General features: G+C 37.2%; 1 protein-coding gene across 2 annotated transcripts in view; it reads right to left on the reverse strand.

The window, feature by feature from the left end:
• Positions 1 to 2,174: 2,174 nt before the first annotated feature.
• GABRG3 (gamma-aminobutyric acid type A receptor subunit gamma3) overlaps positions 2,175 to 20,571 on the reverse strand; it is a 285,119-nt gene continuing 266,722 nt past the window's right edge. The window contains exons 7-10 of one of the 2 annotated variants that reach the window (XM_079316768.1): positions 14,458 to 14,610; positions 8,631 to 8,827; positions 7,105 to 7,134; positions 2,175 to 3,874 (exon numbers count right to left, since the gene is read on the reverse strand). In XM_079316768.1, the coding sequence (XP_079172894.1) occupies positions 3,596 to 3,874; positions 7,105 to 7,134; positions 8,631 to 8,827; positions 14,458 to 14,610 (659 nt within the window). In that variant the 3' untranslated portion in view covers positions 2,175 to 3,595. The remainder of the gene's footprint in view (positions 3,875 to 7,104; positions 7,135 to 8,630; positions 8,828 to 14,457; positions 14,611 to 20,571) is intronic. The other variant, XM_079316769.1, reaches the window with a different exon arrangement.

Genomic DNA, 20,571 nt, shown 5'->3' on the forward strand with positions numbered 1-20,571 from the left:
ATTAAGGGGAACATGAGAAAGAGGTTATCAAAATGCCTGAGGTGTTTTAAACTACACCCCTACTTTTTGGTTAGAAAGTTATATTAAAATTGTGTGGTGTGTGGTGTACTGCAGTTCCACATTACTGCTGGACACTGAGAGAGCATAAACTGGCTATAAGTTTTTTATACCCTTATTCTTGGAATAATGGGTGTAAGAAAAGGAGCTGTCAATATGCTAGGCATCAGAGCCAGGAAAACTGAGAAGATTTAATTAAGCAAACCAATATTTTTTATACATCCTTAGTTGCCTTGGAAATTCTACCCTCAATAAAAAAAAACTATGCTGAAGAACTTTTAATTGAAGGGAAGAATAAGAGGACTGACTTTAGATCCTCCTGGGAAAGAAAAGGTGATTATTTAAAAGACCCTCACAATCCCTTCTGCAACTTCAACAAGAAGAAATGTAATGTGAAGATACTTGGTTTTGAGGTTTTACATAGCCAAGTGTGTTCATTTCACTGCTCCTTTGCTTTTACCTTTCTCTGTTCCCTTCCTTGGAAGGGTAAAAGAGCTAAATAACAAAAAGAAGTAGTTGAATAAATGCAACACTCTAATAAGAAATTATATGAAAAGAACATGTTCTAAAATGCAAAAATACAGTTTTTACATTTCTCATGGGACAGCAGGAGAAAATGTTCATGTTTGCCAATTTGCAATAGAAGTAAAAGAATATCTGAAGGTCAATGAGGATATTCATACTCCTAATGAAGGATATGGCACATAAATGTATGCAGACCACAATGGCATTTTGAATGATCCAGATCATGAAAAGCCTATCTTCCCTTCCTCTAAGGTTTTTCAGTGGCTGCCAAAGCATGGAGCAGTAAAGCAGTGAGAATAAGCCAAGTTACTGGGAACAAGCAGAGGAATGCATTCAGGAACCTGCCAGCCTGCAGCTGCTTGCCTTGCATAAAAATCAATGTTTTGATAACCCCAGAGCCGAATAAATTACACAGTAGAATATGACCTCTGATCTCACTGTAAGAGCAGAAGGCAGTAGTGTCTGAAGCTTCTTTCTTGATTTTGGACAGTGGAAAAAGTTGGAATTATATGTTTCCATCTTCTGTTTATGAAAAAAGTCAGAAAATGAGCAATATGAATGGACTTAGAATCAGTCTTCCAAAGAAGGATCTGTTGGCAATATCTGCTTTCAGCAGGGCTCACGGGCAGCCATGAGCAGAAGTGTAAGAAAAGCACATGCTCATCATCCAACATGGGAATTTTCCACCTCCCAGAAAATTCACACAGTATGGAATTGTTAAATAAACTTCATTTTAACTGATCTAATGGTGGAAGGCACCTGATTGTGCATCATTCGTCTCAATACTACCACCAAAATCAACTGATTGTGCAGAGGGTTTGCAGGATCACCCCCCTAAAGAAAATGGTTTCCATTCTTTTATTTAGGCTTGGAATATTTAGGCTTGCAAAATATGGCTAAAGGTGACTATCAGAGTAGACTAATTAATAGAGATCAGGATATCCAACTTAAATTTAATCTTCTTCTCACACTACTGAAAATATCACTGTCATCCTTAAATTAAGTCCATATCTCCAAGTGTAGGACACAGGTTTACAGAGCAGTTAATTTGCTAATGAGAGTTAGCAAAATTTTCAACATGTATTTTGAAATCAGAAGGTTATCATTGGTTTAGAAGACATCAGATTGAGCAGATTTTTCTAGAAATAAGGCTTTGATTCTACCTCAAAGTATTTCTTCTCCTTGCTTCTAATTTGAATTTTGTAAGTCCTTACAGAAATAATTCCTCTCCACGACCTAAACCCAGCTATGTTTCTGATATTTCAGACAAGTTAAAAACAGAAGAAAGATTGTTAATAGCTACACTTAACTTTTGGATTAGGTTTTTTCTTTTTTTCCCCAAATTAAAAGCTCAGTGGAAGAACAGAGCAACAGCAGTGAGAGACAGTGATGTTTCAAAGAACATGACAGCATATCTGTTTCTTTAGAATTACCATTGCATCTGTTTTTGCTTGTTTGCAGGATTTTCCTTTTGAGGAAAAAGGAACTCCGTTCCAGTCACATCCACTATTCATTTTTTCATCAAATACTGCATGGAAGAGACACACATTTTTTGAGTTCATACAAAAATTATCTCCAAAAGAGAAAAGAAATAGAATTGTTGCTTTAATTATCTTTTAACTTCAATCTTTTGTAACAATTTGTCATGCAAAAGGTAGTGAAAAGCTATTGCTATTCAATTGTGGATGTGTTTTGTTTGCTTAGTAACAATTATGTAGACAGTCTGTAAAAGACATCACTTAGTTTAATACTGTAAAACTAGTTCTTGAAAAAATGCGTAGTTTAGAGTTGAATGGTCAAAACTTTGAAAAATACAAAATTGTTTTTTAGTGTCAAATACAGTTGGAAATTTTGGGAAAGAATGAAAAGAACCTCTTTCTACGTGTGGCAACTATTTAATATTTAATCCAAGTGTCACAATTGAATTCCTGTAATGCACTATTCAAGCCACAAGTGTTCAGTCTTTATCTCAGGCCCAGGGAACAACTGTGGTGAATAAAAGTTGCAGTGTTTAATGTTATGAAAAGAAGAAAAAAATTGGCACATATTTTTCAATTTTATAATACGGCTTTGAGAGAATAAAAAAGGATGCATGGGCCCACTTTTTAGCAGATTGAAATCCAAAGAAAGTCACATATCCCTGGTGCTAATATATAGTGATTTTTAGTCATGGGCTATGCACTATGAACTGCTACAGTGACACAAATAAGCAGGAACCTTGTCCTACTTCAAGTATAGTACTTTAGAAATCAATGACCATCCTGTGTTTAATGAGTCATAAAAAATACAGTTAAAAGCTTGAAAAACTGTAGAAGTCATGCCTACAGGTGCCTCACAGATAGGCAAGTCTTATTTATATCAAAATTATAGCTTTCTTCTCTGTCTGCCTTTTAACCTCTAAGTTAAAACCAGTATGTGTGGGTAAGTGGCTGATTCCATGAGTCCCAGACTCTGCAGAAAGTAACGTCCCTGTTTTGATCCTACCAGATATTTCTTAATTGTCTCTCTGTGGTTACTCTATTTCAAGGAAATCAACAATTTCCCAGAACTTATTGTATCAAGCAAATTTAAATACAAATGAGTGTTTTTGTCAGCTTTGGCTTATTTGCTAGTGTCAGTGTACATTGCTCTGAGCCTTAGGGATCTGGCAGCATTTTGAAGGAAGTATGGGAATGAAAAATAAAAATTACATATTTAAACTTTGCTTGAACTGTGAATAGCTTCTATGGCAAGGGACAATAGTAGAGATTTTAATATACAATAATTATTCATAAACATCGCTTACACTACAAATTCAGCTGAATTTTGTAAGAACCTTTTTCTTAAAACAAACAGCAGTTAGGAGAGAATTCTTCCATGTTTGTCTTTTTAAATTCTTCATCAGGCTCTGTGATGGTGAAGGCTAATGTGGTCTTTATAATTTGAGATGAAACTGTGTCCTTCACTTTTTCTGCACTTTCACCATCCGTCCGCAGTGAGAAAACGCAGCAGTCTTCACTGCTACAGGCAACATTTAAAGATAGAGGTATCCAACCCAGTAGACCAGGTTAAACAGCAGGAAGGATGTAGGGAAAAAGACCCTGGAGTAAGAGTCCAGTTCTAAGATGTCTATGTGAATCCGTCCTCTCCTCCATGAGCCTGATTTACACTCTTCATAACAACAGAAAAAGCTCTGACAGTCTTTCCCATCCAGACATTCATAGACACATGCATCTTCAAAATCTTGCCAATACATGGCATTGTTCAATGTGATGACTGTAGTTGGTGGTCTCATGTCAAGTACAGAATAATTCTGGGGAGAGAAAAAAGTGCAACAGTTTGACAAGTTTCCCTGGATGATGCAGATCAAAATTAATAATCACAGCAAAAAGTAATATAATTTTTTAACACTTAGGAGTTTCACTTACCTGTCAGAACGTTATTTGCAAATTGTTTTAAACACTTGCAGCTACTACATTTAGGCTGGATTCTCAAAAATAAGGAAGATATCCCCCCTTTCCATTTAATTATACAATGTCCTCTGTTTTGCATAGGTGCCTTCACTGCCTCTTAACTTGACCATAATTTATAAAAATCTATATGGTCAGCAATAGATAGTGATCACTTCAGTACAGGATTTCAAAATGTCATCCTGAGGTGTGTCCCCTTAGTGCTTATCACACTAACCATGCTCAGAAATAGGACACTTGGATGTCATGCATCCTCACTCAGCATTCACACTTACAGACCCCTCCTTCTCCAATATACTCCTTATTTATACTTTATCAGCTTTTTTGTCACACCATTTCCTTGGCATGCAAGATGCCTTCTCACAATGGGCTCCCCTCTCATTAAGCCCCCCATTCCATCTACATGTCACCTCCTCTGCTGACATCACTAGAAAAGGTCCCACCAGCTTTGCTGCCTGTCTGCACTGTCCTAACAAAGCAGACACAGCCCTGTCAGCCTGGTTTTCTCCACCTCAGAGGCCCTTCCTCTCCCTGGGATTGTGCTGAGCATTGCCTTTGCCTGCAGGAGTGTGCTGGCTGTGCTCTAACAAGCTGGTCACAACTGCTTGCATTTAGGAGGACGCTCTGGGCTCTTGCTTCCATACTATACAAAGTACTCAACATTTTCTGCTGAAGCTGTTAGGGGATATCTGAAAACTTCCCTCCTAGATGTGAAAAAACATTGGTGATGTTCCTCAATGAATTTTTTTTCTTTTTATATTGACTTTATTTGTTTTCTCCAAATCTTTTGGTTTGGCATACTGTAGTATGACCCATCTCAATAAAAATGCTGGTCCCTGAGCTAAGAACTTGATGTGCATCCCTCTACTTAGATGTTGGCACTGCCAATACAGAAACTGCACCTGAACTGCCCTATGTAATCCAGTCAATTACCTCTGGACACAATTCATTTTGTCATATATAAATGCTAAAATGTCTCAGGTGCATTCTGCTGTGAACTGCAAGCAGATTGCAGTTTAGAAGCAGATTATTGCAAATCTATTTGTTGAGAATGACTTTATTTCTGAGATGAGATGACAGAAATTATATCTGTATGGTCTTCTCTCTCTTTTGTAAAGTTTTGGGTGCCTTGTTTCAGAGCCTTACAATGTATTGCCATGTGAAAAAAGGTCTAAGATTATTGTAAAAGCAATCTTTTTTGTCTCTAGTACTTTCAAAAGAAAAAACTATGACTAGAGTATACATGGAGTTCTGCTGTGTCATATATTGTATATTTATTGCAGGTCTTTATGAACATTTCTAACTCAGGGACTGACATTTTCCATGCCTGTCTAAAATATTTATGCTAAAAAATTTAAAGGCTCAGAGAGGTTTTGGTGAGTGAATACAAAAAAGTGCTCTGGCTCTGCAAGGAAACTTCCTCATCTCTGGGGTATTTTGTTGTTGTTTTGTTATATCAATTATCTGCTTAGCACAGAGGATTAAATAATTGCCCTAATAATACAGAGAGATTAATCTGGTTGTTTTAATCTCTGTCAGGCAGGAGGTATCCTGAAGTGATATGAGGGAAGTGGATGATCCCCCATGTTCTGTGTGTCCAGCTGAGGTGGGTTAGAGAGGAGAGCAGTGCACACACAGTAGGCACCATCCCTGTTCCACACAGGTCTGCCAAGGCAAGGCACTTCTGCAGGGACAAGGCAGCTCAGGTGGTGCTAAAAATGCTTAATAATATTATTTCTGACAAGGTATATGCGTGTTTTCCAGGAGGAAAAAAAAAGGCTTGGGACTATCTGAACATGGATTTACTGAGATTAATAAATTTCACCTTTTATGTGTCATCACTACAAAGCTGAAAAAGACAAAATGGTATCTTGAGAGCCAGAGACGTTGCTTATTTAAACTCTAATTTGAAGATTGTTTTGTATAGACAAAGGTCCCGCCCAATAACTTTTTTTTTTTTTTTTAAGGTGAAGAAAAAAAAGAGCAAGTAAAAAACTTGAAAATGCTGCAGATGCTTTCCAAGCAGATCAGAATGACTACTTCTAGATAAAGCTTTTTAAACCCTAATATAATTTTAATTATCTTTCCCTATAGCATTTAATTGGAAAAAGGAAAGTGCTGCTACCCATTCAACGTCCTCTGTTAACATCTTTCAGAAGAGTCTGTCCAGGGAATGACAGCAATAAAAAGAGGATAGATTTCATGCTTGCTGTAAACCATTAATTGCCAATGAGAAGACTTTCTAAGTTATATGAGATCTTAAAATAAAATAGAGAACTCATGTTTAAAAAAAAAAGTGCATATTATATTTTGTAAGAAGATAGGCTAATAATATGGATCTGGCAGTTGTAAATGAGGAACTCCAGCATATCCAACCTAAGAAATGCAAAGTCCAGTATTTTAGTTCTGACTCTGCTCTTATCTGATGGCAGACCATTCAACCAGCTGGTTAACTGGCTTCATGCTTTCCAAATGCTTTATATTTGCTTATTCTATAGCAGGTATTCCAGTTTCAGATTCCATTTCATTAGAGACTCAATTTTGTGCTCTGTTCCAACTTTATTGCTGCTGCACATATACTATTTGTAGATAGAGTACAACTACCTGTGTTCAACTTGTGTGCCTAAATTATTTGAAAATCCACCTGAAAGCTTGCTAAAGGTTTGCATATGCATAAATGAACTTTTTTTTCCCATGAGACTTAGTTAAAACTCCATAGAAGTTTATTGCATAACTTGTGTTTATTACTTCCTCATAAAATGTAGTGAGAAACTTCTGTATTATATAAAGCAGATACACAAAATTTCTGAGTTAAAAATAGCACATAATATTCTATACTTAACCCTCCTCCCTCCCATATCACTTGATAAGTCCTTATAGAAAGAGGCAGCTATGTTCCTCTGCCATAGCTGAAAACAAACTGACCTTTTAACAAAAAAGCAAACCAATATTTTTAGTGAAGTTAGGGTAAAGCATAACATAGCAATACAGCTCTCTCAGGAATTAGTGCAAGTAAATGTTAACCATCTATTCATGTTCCCAATTCTCTCACTGAATAAAGTAACTTACTTACCATTACATGACCAAAACTTACATCAGGTAGCTTAAATAAAGGATAACAAAAGAATTATTCAGAGGAAAACTTAGTGCTTCACATGCATCTATATTCAATAGTATTTCTTGGACCAAGCCCTTAAATGCATAAAACACTTCATGCACTGTGTTCTATATATTCAGCATAATATTCTATACATTTGAAAACAGCATTAAACTTCAGCAGAATGCATATCTAGTTTTCATAGACTTAAAATCTTTATCAACACATTACATTTATTTATCGATCGAACAATAGGTCAGTGAGCATTTTTTCTGGTGTTAATTTAAATCCTGTCAATGTTGCATGCTTTCTCATGTCTCCATTTATATGTCTGGAATTACATCCTGCTAACAAAGATACTTGTGACTTTTTTATTCAGTCTTTCTATAGGATGTCAATTTTAGTTTGATCACTAGCAAATTCATTTCAGTCTCAAACTTTTCTTTTGGCAACAATCTTTTGCCTTTTGTGAGCAATGCATTTTTGCAAGGAGCTATTTTAGGTTTAATGGAGTTGTCATTGACTAAGTCTGTGGCTTTCTAGACTTTCTCTAATCCCATATTTGTTTCAGCTTTTCCTTCATTAGTTCTCCATTCAATCATTTTCTATAGCTCTTCATTCAATCCCTTTTTACATTATGACCTATTATTCCCCAAATTTAGGCTTCTGTCTCCTCAATTTCCCTCTTCACATTTTCCTATTTGGCTTTGATTTCTGATTTCAAATGTCCTTATTTCCTCCATTGCACACAACAGCACCCAGACATCTCCAGCTATTGATCTTGGACACATATTTATCAGTGATCTTGAGTGGTCAGCCCCCTTCCATACGTTTGTACTGGGATTTTTTTTCTCTATTAAACTGCCCCCTCTCATTCTCATAGTCAGTTATGAAGTAAACCAAGCAGTTCTTCCTGCATGATTGTTTTAATTGATTGTAAATAGATAGCTTTTGTGTTTTTCTGGGTGTTATACTTGGAAGTTGTTTTTGACCAAAATTGAGCCATGCCTCAAGTCTTTTCAAGTGATCTCTATTTTTGTCCTTGGGAACATGCACCTTTGTGCACAGAGGTTAAACTAAATGCTGGTTCCCAGCAGAGACAGTGGAATTCTGCTCATAAGTATTTCTAGACTTGTTAAGCCATGAAATAGCAATGCATTTGATATACATTGATGTGCATTTATTTGTATAACAAGCTGTGCAGTCTGTTTCAGTGGGAGACTTTTCTGACTACCAGCACAGTAACTGGAGGACAGAAGATGCACAGGCAGTGTTGCTGCTGCATGGTGAGCAGGCTGCTTCTGCTAGGAACAGACCTCACTCAGCAGGCAGGTAACTGCTCCTACTGCTGTGGGTGACTTTTCCATCAGCTTTCAGGGCAGATCACACCACTGGGAATATTTTGGAGGAGTGAAGTGCCATGTGATTACAGGCTACCACTGAATGATTTCATCTGCTCTGTGAGCTGCACATGAGAAGAAATTTAAATGCTCCCATCTTACCGACTTTTTCTTCTTAGTACAGTTTGGTTTCCTGCAACTGGAGTAGTAGTTGAGGGTGGCATACTCCATCAGAGCAGCAAAGACAAATAGAAAGCACACAGTCACAAACAGATCCATGGCAGTGACATAGGAAACACGGGGCAAGGACTTTCTTGCAATGGTACTCAACGTTGTCATGGTCAATACTGTGGTGATGCCTGCAGAGAGAAACTTAATTGAACTGTGTGCAACATCACTTCTCCATATCACAGAAGAATCTTTGGAAATGAACATACAAAACAGAAATCCAGATTGTACCCAAGTAATTAATTAATTTCATTTGGTAGTATTAAGAAATAATGAAAAACAACATCAGTAGGGAAAAGTTATTTTGTAAACAAGTATTTGCTCTGTTGTTTTTTTAATCTCTGTGAAAGTGACATTCCAATGCCTTTCAATATGCTTTTCTTCATCTCTTCATTTTTTCAATCCCATGAGATAGGGGTGAAGGAGAGGGAGAGAATTAAAAAATTTCTGAAGAAAAGTATGAAGCAGAAAAGACACTAAGCCCAGAAAAATAAAACCAAGAAATGTAGTAAGCAGTGAAGGAAACATGTTCTATTCCACAGTAGTAGTGTTCTCAGGAAAAATTTTATGCTCAAAAAAGAAAAAGAGGTGGAGGTAGGAAAATTTTTTTGCTAAGATCTGACCATGAATTCTGAAAGTATGTCTTCACACCACTGTTTCCTTGGGAATCCTCCAGTGCCATTTTCCTTCTGAGTAAAGGAAGTCACTGTGACTTGCTCAGTCAGAGTAAGATTCTCATTGAAACTTCAGATGCAACATTAAGAGAAATATAATTTTTAGTTCATACAAAAATCATCACTTCTGAGATTGATTTAGTAATAGTGAATATAATGGGATTAGTGTGAAATATCCAAAATAATGAAAAACAATGCTAGAATGAAATCTATGTCATGTCAGTTATTTAACTCCTAATAATCCATTCCATTTCTCTTCATTCCTGATGAATAGTAGTTTTTTCCTTCCCAACTTGTTGAACTGCATATCTTCTGACAGAAAATACCCAACTTCTTATTGGCTTGGGAAAAAAATAAAGCTTTCCCATAAGTAAGTCTCAAGAGAGAACCTTCTCAGCAAACAACACAGTCATAAAGTAATCTTTTTTTTTTAATAGTTAAAATGATGTTTCACAATGGTGTACAGTGTTTGAAATGGCAAGGAATGACTGAAATTATGCCTTATAGTTAAATAACTTCTCACTAAAAGCACTCTGGAGAGAAAGAAATATCTGTGGATTACTTTTGTCTACTTTCTCTTTATGAAGGATTGTCCATCACTGACTCATAAAGTTTAATAGAAACTACAGTGATTCACAGGAACAACCTTCTCCATTCAAGCTAAGAGAAAGTCTCTGGAAAAGCCAGAAGGTAAATTACTGCCTATGTCTCAACCTTGAATAATAATGATTAATTGAATTCCTTATATATCCATTACCCAGAAACAAGCAAACAAAAAGTTTCTGATGAAAAAATTCACAAGATGAAAGCAATGCTGATAGGAAGTGAAAGGCATGGACTTTGTGTGTGCCTTGGACATCTGAAAGCTGTTGGGAGAATATTTCCATTTCCTGAAATCTATGCCCCCTCCCAGTATAAGCAGATGGGATTGGCATGATCCAGCAATGTCTCCAGACCCCTGAACATCAGTTCTGTACCCAGCTGATGCTGTAAAAAAGCTGCAAAGACTGTGTCCAGCCTTTCATCATAGCAGCCAGCTGCAAAGATGCCCAACTCAAAAAGGGTGTGAAGTCTCTGGCTTTGATTTGACCCTTACTAACTATAGGTCAGCCACTTTCTGTATGGCCTTGACCCAGCCTTGGGAGTCACTAATTTCAAAACTATGACACATCCTACAATATAAAATAAAGTTCTTTAACACTTCCTAATCTACATTTAGATTTCTGACACAAAAGTGTTCTTTTCAGAGCCACATGTACATGCTTTCAGGCATTTTAGTATCTTAAAAAAAAAATCTCAAAACCTATAGAGTTCTTCTAGAACAAGATACAGCATCCTGTTTACCTGGACTCAAATGTAAGTTTTTATTTCCTACTCATCCTGTGATAGGACAGTTTTTTTAATTAAAAGGCTAAAAAGGAATAATTAGCTTTTAGTTATATAAGTCCTGAAATCAGCCTCTATCCTACATTCATGCCTTAAGCCTGAATGTGAAGCACCAGTTCAAATCATGCTTGCAACTGGATTCCTGTTCACACTGTAAACAAGCACTGAATTTTTAAATTATTAAAATTCTATCTTGTGTTTCAATTTTACATCTAGCACACAGGCACAAATTTTAAAACATCAAAGTGAGTTTATGGGGATACATATAGAAAGGAAAGAGAAAGATGCACCAGATGATACTGTTTTGTGTTTCCGTACTTTGAAAATCAGAACATATATATGTATGTATGAATAAAATGCAGCACTGTTATTTCCAAATATAATATGTAGTTTCCATACCCTTAGTTTTTTTCATCTCTCATGCTAAGGAAATTCAGTTTGTTGAGTGGTTTCAAATGCATATGTCTTGCCAGATGAAATTGTCAAGTCTCTCACTTTGTGGAGTCCCGTATGGCAAAGTGAGCTTTGCATCTGTTATTGAAATTCACAGTGCTCATGAACTATCTATTTCAACAGAATTTTAGTATCAGCTAAGGACAGCTTTGAGGTGACCTGTCTTCAAAATTTTCAGGTAGAAATTGTAAGTTTAAGCTTATAAGTGTCTGCGTAAATACCATTTCGGGACATAATATTGTCTCAATAAATCCCACATCAAAGATGCTATTTCATATAACAAAAAGCACTGACTGAAGAGCAAATCATGCAGATACACAAAATGCATGAAAATGCTCTAACATTTAGATCATTGGTCTGAACAATCATTTAAAATTATTACTGCTTGAAATCTGCCACTGGACAAACATATGCAGAGTGAGGTGGCTGGAGTTTCAGTGTAAGCAACTCTTTGGTCAGCAAGGCTAATTTTTTCTTATTTTCTTGAGACTATATAGTAAGGAGACTGAAGGAAATGTCTGCTGCTTTCATGCATGCTATCACTTGCTCATAAAGTTAATTCTCCATCTTTCTGGTCTGGCACCTGTTTTGAGCACTTTCTTGGTTTTCCAATGAATGATGTAAAGATGAAATGGCAAGGAAAGCAATGTTCATTTTGTATGAAATATTATCTGTATCTTTTTTTTACATCAACACATTGCTGGCCTCGATATCCACTGGATCTTTTTAAACTGCAGTTTGATCTTGCTCTGTAGTAACTGACTGGTCCTATTACATATTATACCCATTTTGAAAAGTACAGGGAAACTGGATGAAAGCTTAAGTTTAACTTAATTCCCTTCATCTTCAAGGAAAATAACTTACTCTTTTCCAGATCATAACTTTTCTTCAGGGAAAAGTTGCCTCTTGACTTAGAACATTTTGAGATAATTTTTATTACTAGAGACAAGCAGAAACTGCAGAGAGACTTTTTTCTCTTTGAATGAAGAGCAGAATAACTCAGGATCAAAAAACATGGTTCTCATCTGTCACTCAAATTTTACTTCCATTTTCCCACTGACTCTTCAGGTGGCCTGGAGTTAGTCTTGTTGCCAGTCTGGGCAAGCTTCAAAGCTACCTCAAAATGCATGTAAAAAGAGGATTATAATACCAAGTTTTAAAGAATGCTTTAATGTATCTGGACAGTACTGCTGAAAGAATACTTATGGCCTGAAACCCAAATTATTTTTTTTTCTCAGCATGGAAATATATTAGTTGGCATTATTCAGAAAGGAGTAAAACCTGTCTTTTGAGTAGTTGCCAAAACTTTGCAAATTATTCACTAATTTCAGAGAGTAAAATATTTCCCTGGTGCTGGTACTTTACATTAAGGCAGCTATACTTGGAGAAGGCTTGTTTCACAGAGTCTCTACAATTAATTTGAACTAATTAGTAGGACAATTTCAGCAGTTTGCCTTTGGCTGCATTACTCACAATCTCACCATGTGTCACTATCTAGAGATGGATGTTTGCAGTTGCTCAGATTTATAAATTGCATTATACACGGAGGTCTACAGCATCTGCTCACTGCATCCTGGGGGTCAACAGGCCATTGCCAGTTTGGGAGAAACAGGATTCTGTGCACAAAAGAAGTGATCCCCATACACTTGACTTTACTTTTAGAAGTTATATTTTAGCATGTGAAATTAAATTCTCAGCTGGAGTTTTAGGAGTGAGTCATGGCATCCATAGAGTTGAGCCTTGGAACAACACATTTTTATGTTCTTACTTCAAATTCATTACTTCATTATCTGAATAGATTTTTTTCTCTGAACTTCCTGCTGGCTGAGGGGTGAGATGGAGAGTCACACTTCAATGATTAGTGATCTAACATAGTTCTGTGTTTCATTATTTGGAAAAATGAGCTGTGGGGAACCACCCTTAGGTACAGGATATGAAAAATGCTTATGACAAATCAATAATGCAAAGTGTTAGATGTCTTTTGTCTCTTTTCTCTTCTGCATTAATAAGGATAACCCAACTGGATGCTATGTGACTCTCCCCATGCATGGGGCTTCAGATTCCCTTTTAAAAAAGTTGGAGAAAGTCAATCTTTCTTTATCCCTCTGAGTCACCCAATTTAAGAAAAAAAGGGTTCAGTTTAAGAGTCCAGCAGAGAAGTATGCTTAAGACCTATTGCTCAGTTTTCTGGCTTTGAGAGGCCAGTCTACACAGCCAGGAACAGGCACTTTATAAGCTGCTTTGTCCTCACCTGTGTATGATCCAGGCTGTCCTGGAGGGGTTACTGGATAACAGAATAGCTGTGAGTCTTCGTGTCCATCCTGTTGCTGGAGCTGTGGTGTACTGGCCCTTTGGCACTCACATGGAGGGAATGAGGACTGAATATCCCTTTCCTGTGACATTACCTCAGAAAAACGGACCTACATAGTAACAACTCCAGCAGGAGGATGCAATGAATAGCTGGGAATGGTTGAAAACAGGCATGCAAACTTTGACAGAGAATCAATTCCCTTTCTTCCTAGACTGGGTTTCTGAAAACTAGTTCCTATTGGCACATGTGCCAACTAAGGAATTGTTTTTCCTTCGGTTCTGGTGTTTATATATCAGAACATAACCCTATACCCCTCATTATGTCAAGATATGCAGCTTTTCCTGTAGATACTAGAAAAAATTTCTAAGTCTAAGTCAACATTTCTAAGTGTACACTAAAGAACATTGCCCAAATGCACATGCTGGTCCTGACACAAATGAGTTTCTGGAAAATCTAAAACAGCATAAATCTCCACAAGCTATGAAAAATATCAATACACCCAGTATGAAGCTTAACTTCAAGCATGCAAGCCAAAACACTTTGCATGAATTAATACTATTATATCCCACAGTTTTCTGTATATATAAGACATAATGCCCAGTGGGGGAGAGTTGCAGAAGGGAAGGAAACCAGCAGTGCAATTAATTAATTCTTCAAAAATGTCACTAAAATGTCATGATAAGAACAAGGAGACAGACATTAATTCAAGAGTTTTATGCAAAAGAGGTGGTAGTGTCATCCAAAGGGTCAGATTAGTTTACTTTTAATTACCCTGTTACATAAAAAAACCCAGTGGTCTCAGTAATAACTAGATCTGGCTCTGAGAGACATAGTAGTAATAATCCAAAATGTATACCTAGTGGTCTCTTTGAAGGGAAGCTGAAATTTTCAAACAGTAGTGTAAGAACATCAGAAAAGGGAATTATTAACAACTTACCTAGTGCTGTTCTTGCTGGTGTGGCATCTTTTTTGATCCAAAAGGATACCCAGGAAAGAACAACTGTTAATATACAGGGAATGTATGTTTGTATAGTGAAGTATCCCATTCTTCTACTTAAGTCGAAGTATATAGTCATGACTACATAATCACCTGCAAGAAGAGCACAAAAAGGAAATTCACATTGCAATGGGATACAGACAGTTGTTCACTGACCTGCTAATATTTTAACTTCCATAAAAACACTGCATAAAAAATATTTTTTAGAGTTTCAACAGTATCTGCACAGTAATTCTTATGTGAAATTTAAGCAAACCTTGCCATTCTAATATCCTTAAGTTTTAGGTCTCTGTGGAAATTATGTATTTGACAGGCAGAGCTTCTCAGCAATCATTCTGGATGAGTAAAGTTTTGAAAGTCATCTTGGTATTTCTGGATATCCTCATGGCCACAAATGTGAAAGTACTGTCATTCACCAGATCCTGCAACTGCTACAAACAAAATCCTTCCTTCTGTAGGCTGTGTCTTCTGCCCTAGTTTCAGGTCTGAGTGGATTCTGTTATCTTCTTTTGAGATATGAATCTGAAAATAGGGGTCTTTATGGCAAATGTAACATGCACATGAGTATGCCTTCAGAGAAGAAGTAATTTATAGACACTAGAACTCAATGCTGGCATTTCAAAACAGTTGTGGCCATTTGTGGTATTTTCAGAAGGTCAGTCTGAACACAAAATTTATTACTTTGCTTTATTGCAAAAATTCAAGAAATCAGGAAGAAAATTAGTTTATCTCACATTACATGATTTTTTTTCACTGTGTCTCTTTGGCCAACCCTTATGATTCCACAGGGGATAATAACCTGTCCCTCCCTCTCTCCTCAGCAGAGGCTACTGACCTTATCACCTTTGCCCTACTAACAGCTCTCTCAGCCTCATAGATGTTAACTTTCTCAGACAGTTGTGGTGAATAACAGCAATAAAACTGAACTGGGACTGATTTCTGTACTTCACTTGAAGTAGGTTGCTTCCATTTCAGATGTAAAGGAGACCTTATATGCCTGAGAATTTTTATGTGGTTTTGTCTGAGTGCATCAGATTTGGCCTAGTAAATTTTATGGCTTCTTGTTACAAACTTTAACTTTTTAGAATGTGATATTTGCAGAAGGCATCATTTGCAACAATTAAGTAACTCAGTCCTGTTACAGGAAACGATCAGAAGAATGAAGAAACTTGAAACACATAAAGATTAATTCCCCAAGGAATGTACATACAACTCACCCAAGCAGAAGCACAATGGGTTTATTAGTTGAGGCAAATTAAAGCTTAATCATCTAATAACAGAGGGCATATAAACAAATGCATTTCATACAGTGGATAATTTTACTACAGCTAAATATTATATAGAAAATAAATTAATGCAGTAAGAATAGTTTTCATCCAAAGCATCTCTGGAGTCACTGTAAAATCAATGAACTGATGTAAGTTAGAAAGTTAAAGGTAAATAAAAATATGATGGTGGGAATTTGGGAATGTGTGAAAAGTTCCTACATGTAAAGTACATCAGTCTGAGACAGATATATTTGGAAAAGGTTGACAAGCCTGTTAATGTTTCCATAGTGCCTCTGTTAGATGAAAGCGTACACTTTTACAAGAATTGTGCCAGTGAAAACTGTGTGACCCCAAGAAATTGAAAGTTCTTTTCAGAAGCTGTGCTTACAGAGCTCAGTGTGGTTCCAACTGAAGGTATGGCAGCACATGATGAGTCTTGTGGGTTTTTTCTGCAGCCTAAGGGTTACTGTCATTCCACTAATCCCCAGCAGTTTTCTCTGTGCAGGAAGTGGCACCAGGCAATTGATGTGGGTTAGTAACCACAGGTTCTGCTGCCTTACTGTTTGGCTGGTTTGCCTCACAGAAGTAAGATTTACACCACAGCAACCAAGATAATTTCCTAGAAACAGGTTTAAAGAGTCAGGTGGAGTGTAAATCTACTTCTACTGAACAAACTGGAAAGCATGGAAGAAATGTTAATGAGTCAAACATTGTCAAGGTAGAAAATGAGGAAAAAATGAAATCAAAGACTCTAGGAAAAGTGTCAAGCCTTTCCATTTCCTTTACTTAGTTCCTGTGTCTAGAATTGTGTGTTAATGGATAAGCTGCCTGAGAATGGCATGAAGTCAAGCACAATCTGCACACCTCCATTGTGTATAACAATATATGATACACACAACTCCAGTACCCACACAGGTCACTGCTCCTCTCAGTAATGTGGTCATGATATCCAGCACAGCAACCTGGACTAGGAGTAGATACTGCACTGTAAGACACTGGGAAAGTAAAAAAGAGTCTCTGCTTCCAAGGCCTTTGACAAAAATAAACCTGATAAAGAGAGTGGGAGAAAATTATGGCACATTAAATGATGTACAGAGTCCATCATCCCATCTAATCATTAACTGATTTAGTGTCTTCCAGGGAGGATTCATTTCTTTTGTGATTTTAGACATCTAGAAGGTAAATTCTATAGATGACCTGAAAACTGAAGTGTCCTTTCTACACTTAATGAAAAGAAATTGGTACTTCCAATATACAGTTCGTCTTATCTGCTTTAGAGGCACATTTTAGAAGGTGAATATATTCAAAACATTTCCATTTCTCTTCTGTGACTAAGAAACAAGAGAGGGGCTGAGATATGGACAAAAACACTGCAGACACCTGCAGATTATACAAGGAGTTAGCCACACCCCTTGATTCCATGGTATGAGCTAAACTGGGCTACTCCTGTGAGGATGTTAAGGTTATTTTATTTAACTATAATAACCTTTTTGATGTTTTAAAGAGTATTTTAGTTATTTTCTTCCTTCTTCCAATTAAAGTTGATGTCTTCATCCCTTAGGATATGCACAACTCCTCTGCTCCTTCCTTCCTTCCTTCCTTCCTTCCTTCCTTCCTTCCTTCCTTCCTTCCTTCCTTCCTTCCTTCCTTCCTTCCTTCCTTCTTCCTTCCTTCCTTCCTTCCTTCCTTCCTTCCTTCCTTCCTTCCTTCCTTCCTTCCTTCCTTCCTTCCTTCCTTCCTTCCTTCCTTCCTTCCTTCCTTCCTTCCTCCCTTCCTCCCTTCCTCCCTTCCTCCCTTCCTCCCTTCCTCCCTTCCTCCCTTCCTCCCTTCCCCTTCTCTTATCCCCTCCCATTAAATTAAGGAAATCTGACCTCATAAAATTTTATAAATAAATTATTAAATTTTACAAGCTGCAAATTCCCAGATATCCAACAAGGACACACAGATGTGTAAGAAGATGAAATCCTACATTCATTTATCTATCCACGGACCTATTTTCTTGTCTGAGGTCTACAGATACTCTCACAATGAAGGCAGACCCAGTCTTATGGGCAGCAGCTGTGCATAAGGACTTGTACTCTACTCTCTTTGCTGCTGTGTGTTTATGGGAACACACTGACTAATAATATAACAAGCAATTTGCTTCACTAGAACTAGTGTCACAAAGAGGAAGTAAGAGGAGAATCTGCTGGTTCTCCTAGAGTACTCAAACCATGCTTAGAAAGAATTTAGCTCCAAGACAATACTGCTGACAATGTTTGTGGGAGGAAGAAAACACCATTCTTGAAATTCAGAGCCCCAGCTGAAAGCACCAGTGTCGTGTCTGCTCTCAGAGGCAAGCATGCTTCTCTACAACATATACTGAATGAATTTTTTTAATAGCTATGGTAAATGAAAATGTTCAGCTAAATTACCACTTCAGTTCTATCCTTGGCCAAGTCAACTTCTATTAAGATTACTGGATTCTCCCATTGCATTCTTTCATTACATTATGTATGAGAGTATGTGCTGTGGCTACTTTCCTTATTGCACTACTCCAAACTGCATGCTGCTGCTGCTGATGACAATGATGGTGATGATGATAATATTCTTCACATTTTTCCTTCCAGAAATAACTATTCTCTATGTATTTGAAAGCACTGCATGCACATTAAAGAAAAGTAGCCATGTTACGTTTATTTTTTTCTCTATACAAAATCTGTACAAAGAAACTCCTCTCTTCTGAAAGACTCTCCTCTTTTCTGGGATACAATTCATTCTGTATATTCTGCAGCCATGTGCAACCCAGAGGAGGGGAAAAGTTTCAAGAGCTCTGCCCAGTGCCTCCTTGCACCTTTGGGAGCCTTCAGAGCTCCACCTGCTGCTCCTGCCACTGCTAGAAGGGGAGCTGGGGCTCACTGTGTGACAAAGTTCTGCAGGGCAGGCAAGATCAGAAAAATCTCCTTCCCAACTGCATGTCATTAGGCCAGTGCACTTGGTTTGAAAGGAATCACACAGTAGCTGCCTAGCAAAGGACCACTGGAATAGCCAATACCAAGAAATTAATTTTTAAACCTGGGGAGGAATTCTACCTTTTAACGACTTAAATAATATTCCCAGGAAGGCAAACTAACTGTGAACTGAATGATCAGCCATCAATTCACTGAAATACTGAAAATTATCTCGAAGCAAAGTAGAACATGATCAGTTTTCTATAAAGGGAGCAAAACATCTACCTTTAGGCAACAAATCTGAAGTAATCAAAATATTGCAGCAATGCTTCCCATGAAACCAAGATGACTGCTGGCTGTGATCCATAAGACTTAAATCAGCCTAAGTTTCTAGTTTAAAAGTAGGACACTGTTTAGAGCAATAATGATTTCCCATGTAATAACTGCTGTGGATTTTAATGAGCAGTATTAAACTATAGCAAATTGTTTTGACTTTTGAAGACTAAGAGTCTGTTGGCCTGAATTGCTAGAATTTTGCCTATGTTGCAACAAGAATGGCTCCCTTGAAGGTAAAGTGTTTGAGCAGAATGCAACTGGCTATTTTATTAAAATAAATAAATTTTAAAAATACTAAGTTATATACTGTAAGTAATTTATTTACTCAAACTATGCTATACGATCTTATGTCACGTTTTCATTCATCCTTCCATTATACTCTGGGGTTGACAATTCACTTAGAAAAAAAGATTAAAATTATTAACTTTACAAAGACTGAAATAAAAAGGTACAATGCATACACAGAGAAGATTCAGCATGTGAATTAAGGTTACATGCCAATTGTCCACAGAACTGCAGAATAATGAGGAGGGGCAGAGTTTATCCATGCTGCTACAAGAGTTTGATTTCAGAAGAAAGCCCTAGTCATTAAATGAGAAGTCACACTGTGTGCCACAAGTATCACTTTGTTGATCAGCAAGACCACAGAGACTGAATCGTCTTCCTCGTTATCTTAATAAATCAAATTTACTCAACAGCATGCTAACTAACTTTCCAAACTTCAGTGCATTTCAAGTTTTCATTTCTGCATTTGGAAGGCAAGAGAAGACCTTATTTAATCTTGCCATTGACTATTCATGCTACCCTGAACCTTTCTTCTGATCTTTGCTTCCCAAAGCTCCATTTTTTATTTCCTGGGCTAGGTTTCTCTTCTCTCTCAGTAAGGTGAAAGTTTTCTCGTCAGCATGTACAGAAGTTTCTGCAAAATGTTCACCAGAGAATTTTATTGGAAGAGATGCATGTGGAATTGGAAGCAAAATTATTGCAGCAGTGCTGGTGCCAACTGGGAATGCGCAAGTTTCAGGTTCAACACATAGCTCCAGACTCTGCACTGGCTGGAAAGAATATCTCAGTTCAAGGTCAGGCAGAATATTACAAAACCCAACCCTGTCTAATTTATATAATGAGGATTATTCAGCCTGGAAAAGAGAAGGCTTCAGAACACCTAATTGCAGCTTTCCAATACCTGAAGGGAGCCTACAAGAAAAATGGAGACTCTTTACAAGGGCATGTAGTGACAGAACAAATGGGAATGGATTCAAAATGAAAGAGAGCACTATTAGATTAGATATTAGGAAAAAAATCTTAACTGTGAAGGTGGTGAGGCAGAGAAATAGGTTGCCCAGTGAAGTTGTGGGTGCCCTATCCCTGGGTGAGTTCAAGGCCAGGTTGGATGGAGATCTGACCAATCTGATCTGGTGCAAGGTGTCCTTGGTCATGGCAACAAGATGATCTTTAGTGTCTCTTGCAACATGCCATTCTGTGATTCTATGACTCTATGATTCAAAATTAGATGGAAG

This window comes from Erithacus rubecula (assembly GCF_903797595.1).
Source record: "Erithacus rubecula genome assembly, chromosome: 1".
In the NCBI taxonomy this organism is placed as follows: Eukaryota; Metazoa; Chordata; class Aves; order Passeriformes; family Muscicapidae; genus Erithacus; species Erithacus rubecula.